Genomic DNA, 6830 nt, shown 5'->3' on the forward strand with positions numbered 1-6830 from the left:
GGGGGGGGGGGGAGAAGGTCACAGTTAGTATCGCGATTATTATGAGAAAGCTGACCGGCTCATTCGAATATCGATATGTCGGATTATACACTGACAATATCGAGAGAGCGTGAAGAAGGAAGAGAGAAAAATTATTGATTTTCGAAAGTGACACTCACGATAAAAATACTAAATCTATCACTTGCTTAAATATGATTGCCATGACAAAATATTAATATTATTTTTTACCCATGCATACAAGATAGTATGGACCATAGTATTTTGAAAGTGGTATACTACCTTTTTTGCTGCCTGTTCATATATGTTTGAGTGATGTTCACATTGTACATGATGTATGGCGTAACAAAATCAGATTCCTACAGGTCTTTCAGCTATAGTATTTGTTCTGCAGATTATAACGGAGAGACAACATGTTCTTTCGGTTGAGGCAACTATATACAGGGTATCTAAGATTCTTCTCCGCAATTTTTGTGTGACCGTATAACAGATCAAAGTGAACATAAAAATCCTATACCGTTTTGCGACATTCGCAATAATAGTCGAAATATTAATTAAAGGAGATTGATGAATGATTACGCGCGATATGATAGATGAGTTGTAGTGGCGATATGTCCTGTTGTGTATATTAGGTCAAGTTGAAAAGCCCTTTATCATTTCACAAATGACCATGTAGATTTTTAGTTACTAATAAAAGGAAATTGTTATATTGTGTACAATATAATTGTGTACAATAATGCATGGATCTTTAATTAATATTTAAAAATCTATATAGTCACTTGCAAAATGGTAGAGAACTTTTTTGTTCAGTTTGACCTAATATATAAGTACATAACGGCAGACGACGCTACTGCAACTCATCTATCATATCGCGCATGATCATTCACCAACCTTCTTTGATTAATATCTCGAGATTTATTGCGAATATCGTAAAATTATGGAATTTTTATGTTCACATCAATCCGTTTTACGTTGCCACAAAAGTTGTGGAAGAGTCTGGGACATTCTGTATATGAGAATATTCTAACGGAACATTATACGTATCATAAGAATTATAACTATGAGAACTATATAGATAAGCTATATAACAACACTAACTTTAAGTGCTATACAGGGTGTCCTGAAACTATCGGATGTTATTTTAATGGCAGATTCTTTAGAACATTTTAAACGAAAACTTTCATACAAAAATGTCGAGGCTATAATAGTTTTCAAACGGGAAGCGATTATATTTCACCAATAACAGGGCTGAGATTTCGCGCGCTCAGGCACGTGGAAATGACAAGTGATAAAGTTGCTCCTATGAATGTCACTTTTTTTATATCATGATTATTGTATAAATTTACAATAACATTGTCATAATGTTTTGCTGCTTCTCTACACATTGCATTAGCATATTTTTTTATATGAATAACAGTTGTAAGATATCTTAAATATAATTCAAGTAAAAATGACATTTCAACTTAATCTGTCAAAGTGTCGATCAATTATTACCATGAAGGTATCCATTATTCTATACTGCATGTGGCACCTTTATCACTTGTCATTTCGGCGTACCTGAGCGCGCGAAATCTCAGCCCTGTTATTGGTGAAATATAATCGCTTCCTGTTTGAAAACCATTATAGCCTCGACATTGTTATATGGAAGTTTTCGTTTTAAAATGTTCTAAAGAATCTGCCATTAAAATAACATCCGGTAGTTTCGGGACACCCTGTATATATTTAACTTGAAATCACATACATTTTCTCTTTAACATACAGAATATGTGAATGTAATAACTAAAGCAGTTTTCTCCATGCACATAAAAATCATCAAATTTTCGAAACAGGCGCGCGTTAACTTGTAAAAAAGAAAACTAGATCGACGCGCACTAGGATCTACAAGACGCCGGTGTCCGCGTCGTTTTCTGTTTCTTCGTAGTTTTTTTCTTGCGAAAAGTAAAGTATTCGTCAAATCATCGGGAACATTGCAGGATAAGAGGTAATCAGTTTTCGAAGTGATGGCGATAAAAATCGAGAACGATCTTCGAAAGATTGGAAATCGTTCAACCCCTCTTGGAAATATTTGCTGTCTTATGTAGCGATTTATGTTGCATGACATTTTTATTAAAACGAAATCTTGGAGTTTATAATCAAACAATATCTTGGAGTTTATAATCAAATTCTGGTGTTAAATTTACTAATAAAGTTCCAAATACAAGATTTTTTTTATTGATATAAACTTGTGTTGTGCTACAATATGTCGTTAATTCTTGCGTATTATATCCTCTGATGAAACGCGACAGTCTGTGATTATTCAGGGACGAACGCTTCACCCCCGCGAGGTGTATTTTTAGCTCGCGCTCATCATTATTAATTTTTAATTCGTCTGATTTTGCCATACATACATTGGTATATTTATTTCCGATCGCCCGCCGATCGTACGTATATTTTGTTGCGTCGTTGTTGTTTCATGATTTTTTTATCGCCCATTTTTTTACAGCATGGCTGCTCAGAATCGTACAGGGTCGCCACGTTATCCAACATTCCCGACGACAACAAAACCGCAGATGGGATGTACAAGGTATACAGAGAGCCCTAATCGGCTCTTCTCCCGCACGAATTCTACATAATTAACGTTTCCAAACGCTGAAATATGTGATGCTACGCTGTTCTGTGGGGCGAAAATATACAAAACGAGAACGTTCTTCTCGTTATCTATCTCTGTATCTCTATCTATTACTCTCCACTTCTTTTATTTTCTTTTCTCTGCTCTTTCTTCTACTTCTTCTTTTCTCTCTGTTCCATTCGCTCGTCACTTTCTTCTTTATGCTGACTTCTGTAATTCCGTCGTTTCTTCGTGGTAACGTCTACTTGGACTTTCTATTGTCAACATGTTTCTCGTTGCTAACTAACTATACGCTTCGACGGGGATTTTTCTCTTCCTCTCGCTATCGCTTCCGAAATTCTCGGATCTTGTCGTAATCTGTGATGTCTTTTGCGTTCTCGTTGCGAGCTTCGCGATCATCTTAACGCATGATGAAGGGATTCAACTTGGTGGTGGACTGGGGACTGACTAGGAGGACGGTATTGTAGTCGCGCTTTAATCACTCGTCTGTCTCGTCGGCGTTCCCTTGAGCGAGCCGTTTTATAATTGTGATTCAACGCGTCGACGATAAGTGCGTAGGGTGAGATAAGATTACACCAATAGAAGAAATTAAGGTCAGAAAACAAATCGGAAAACAAGTCACAAAAAAATTACTACGATTAGAAAGCAAATAAAAACCAAACATTGTTAATCTTGTCTATTATTTCATGGTCCAATAATTATTATTTCATTATTTATTTCATTATTTTATTAACCTATTATTCACCTATTTTATTCACCTATTATTTTATGGTCCAATAAAAGAAATGCTTTGACTCCAGATTCCATTGCATGGGTAAGTTTTACAGGTACCGTCTTGCGTTTACTACCAGTGATTTACTACCCGTCATTGTTTAATAACAATGACCAATAAGTAACAAATGAAATTCAAATGATTACGATTCTTTTTACTTCAATTAGAAGCCGCTTTGTCGCTTAGAATTTTTGGCATATACAAAGTATCCCATTTTAATCGATACAGCTGGATACTTGAGAAATTAAGGAAGACATAAAATATTTTTTTCAGCGAAACTTGTAGGGGGGGGGGATCTTAAGAAAAAAAGAATCTTAGGGAAAAAAATAGTGGTACTTACTTAACCTCGGAATGATTTTGGATTTGATTTTGAAAAACCTGTAAAGATCAACTTTAATTTTTTAAATGGAATCAAATAATTTTTCTAAATCGATTTTTTTGGTTATATTGAGTATGAGTAAAAGAATTGAAATAAAGTATAAGTATTTTCCAACATATCTTACATTTTATCTTGATATTTCTCAGTATCAGATATTTTCGGCATTTTTTCGATATTAGATATTTTGAGATCTGAAATTTCCTATCTTACAACTATGAAATTAGATCAAGATATGGAATGTCTTGTAAACTATTAATTTCTCGGCAACTTTATCTTATTATATTTATACATAGAATGATGAGAGAAATTGATCGGTTATATTAATATTTGCAAATTAGTGCAACAATAAATTTGTGAAATTCTCAGAATTTTGTTTACAATTGCTATATGTTCTTTTTATAAATCCAAGGTGAGGATTTATTGAAAAGTAAATATGTCAAGAGATATTTCATATTTTGAATTGTATGTGGGTGTATGTAAACAAGAATATCAAAATTAAATATAAAATATCTCGAAAAATATGCACTTTTCGATGTTTCTATTCCAGTGCTTTTATGTGCGGAATTACCGGAAGATTCGATTTATATTAAAAACACTAGTTTATAAATAGCTTATAAATTAATTTATAAATCATAAAAAATTTCATAAAAGAAGTAAAGTTAACTTTGATAGGGTTTTTCAAGATCATTCCATGGTCAAATAAATGATACTATTTTTCATTTATCTATTTATGACGTAAATGGATAAATAAAGTCCCCCTCTGGTTATAAAAAAAACAGATAAGTAACAAATATAAGCTTACATGATAGGATAAAGTAGGATCGTATAAAGAAAATCATAGCGAGAACAAAATATACAGTGAATAATCAATATAGTGAGACACATAACTTAGATCGAAGTTTACAATGCTATATTAAAAGAGTATTATTATTATATCGAAGTTTACAATTATATATTAAAAATGTCAATAAGTTTAAATCTTTCATTAATTAAGCTATATGTATGATTAATGGATTGAAACACTCTATATAATATTCGATGAAAGTTAATCGCAAATATCAGATATCTTCTCTACAAGGAATAATAAATCCAATAAAACCTAAAAAATTAGAGAAATCATTGCGTCCAGCTGAAATATTACGACAGAATAGAAGATCACATTAATGATCTTTCTGCTGTCAAGGAACAAGATGTCGTTGATGTTGATAGTATATAAATCATGATAGTAGATGAACATTAGTTAACCAAAAGCTTAATAGTAGGGTAAATAAGTGACTATTTGTTTTCTTCAAAATCCTACAATTTTTGTTGAGAATACTTTTTCATATCTTCTTTCATTTTCGAGATATTCAGCTGTATCGATTAATATAGAACACAGATTTGCGGTTAGAAACGATATTTTTCGTGTTGTATTATTCCGAATGACTGTTCTGTGTATTTGCATTGTGAAAGACATCGTCGTTATAATATTTATTAATTTTTTTGTGTGAGAAAAAGGTTTAAATGTTTGAAAACGGAACGTTTGTTTTTGTTATTGGACGATGAAATAATAGACAAGATTACGTAAGAAATTAAGAGTATATGGGTCTTATTTACTTTTTAATTTATTCATGTGAGTCTTTCAGAACCTTGTCTCCCCTTCAAAGTTAAGAGAAATAGTGAGAGAGCTTTTGAACGTGGGTAGATCCGAACGAGACAACGAGAAGAGAAACACACATGCGCAATATCCGAGAGAAGAAAAGTTGAAGAGACTTTCGGTCTCGTCGACATGCTGCCGGAATCTTCGTTGCTCATCGATCACTTTCGCCGCGATAAACGTCTTTGAAACGCTTTTTTCATTACAGTGCAATCGTATTTCGTCTTACAATTATTATGCACGATATCGTCGCGGTCGCTCGGTCACCTCGTTTCTCGCCGCTATCGTTATCTCGCAATCGATCTTTTCTGCTGCGACTGCTGCAACGGCAACTTCTCTCGCTCGGCACTGGAATGAAATCTCGGTTCTCGTGTAAACCGAGACGCGCTCGACGATAATCCTCTTCGTTTTAATCATTCGATTATTAATGGACGCAACATGTGATCGTCTCGTGATCATGCTCTTCTCTCGAGGCTTCATATAACGGAGATTATATTAAAATCGCATAATGCAGATAGATATCGACACGATATCATGCGACGATATGAAAAGGTGTTACCAAGAAACTACACTCTTGATAACGCTCCGTTTGTTTGTTTTTATTAACAGTCGCGGCGGAAGAATCCAAAGCGGAGGGGGGACAATTTAGATGACTTGAAGCAGGAGTTGGACATTGACTTCCACAAAATCTCACCCGAGGAACTGTATCAAAGATTTCAGACGCACCCCGAAAACGTAAGTAACAAGGTCGATTATACTGATTATAGATTCATAGACGAGAACAAATCCGATCATGTTTAATCGAACTTGAACCGAAAGATTGATCGGCGGATCGTGGCGCGCCATGAGAAATCAAACTACTAGTCATTCATTTTTGGCAAGTGTGAAATAAGGAAAAACTAAAATCAAGATTATTCGACGTTGCTGATCGAAAATACTAAAACTGCACACATACAAAGAGAATATTATAATTTTTTTATATAAATTATTAATTAATAAATTATTTTTAATTTTATCGTATTTTTTCTAGTAATACAAAAGTAAATTGTCAGAGTTTATTTTGTTAAAAAATATAATAAATTTTTTAACGATAAAACTTCGGTTTATACACGGAAAAAATGCTGTTGTATCAATCGAAAAAGCTACAAAATTTACAACTAAAGTAGATTCTTTTTATACGTGTGTTCCTTGAAATTAACGTGTACTATTTTTACTATCTTCTAAAAATTACATATAAGATTTGGATAAAAAACTATTGTGATATTAAAAACTAATATACAGACACCGAAATGTTAGAATTATTAAATATTTTGTTTCTAAAATAGAGTAGTGAAAAATTCACATTTTATAGCGGTATTCCCAATATATATATATATATATATATATATATATATATATATATATATATATATATATATATATATATATATATATATAT

General features: G+C 32.8%; 1 protein-coding gene across 6 annotated transcripts in view; it reads left to right on the forward strand.

Moving 5' to 3' along the window:
• Positions 1-6830, forward strand: part of LOC116852514 (sodium/potassium-transporting ATPase subunit alpha) — a 149511-nt gene that overhangs the window by 116565 nt on the left and 26116 nt on the right. For 4 of the 6 annotated variants that reach the window (XM_032832965.1, XM_032832961.1, XM_032832960.1 and 1 more), the window contains exons 2-3: positions 2480-2560; positions 6002-6127. In XM_032832965.1, the coding sequence (XP_032688856.1) occupies positions 2480-2560; positions 6002-6127 (207 nt within the window). The remainder of the gene's footprint in view (positions 1-2479; positions 2561-6001; positions 6128-6830) is intronic. The other 2 variants (XM_032832963.1, XM_032832964.1) reach the window with 1 other exon arrangement.

Source organism: Odontomachus brunneus, unplaced genomic scaffold, assembly GCF_010583005.1.
Source record: "Odontomachus brunneus isolate Ranch 3 - 2012 unplaced genomic scaffold, Obru_v1 Obru_scaffold_232, whole genome shotgun sequence".
NCBI classification, from domain to species: domain Eukaryota; kingdom Metazoa; phylum Arthropoda; class Insecta; order Hymenoptera; family Formicidae; genus Odontomachus; species Odontomachus brunneus.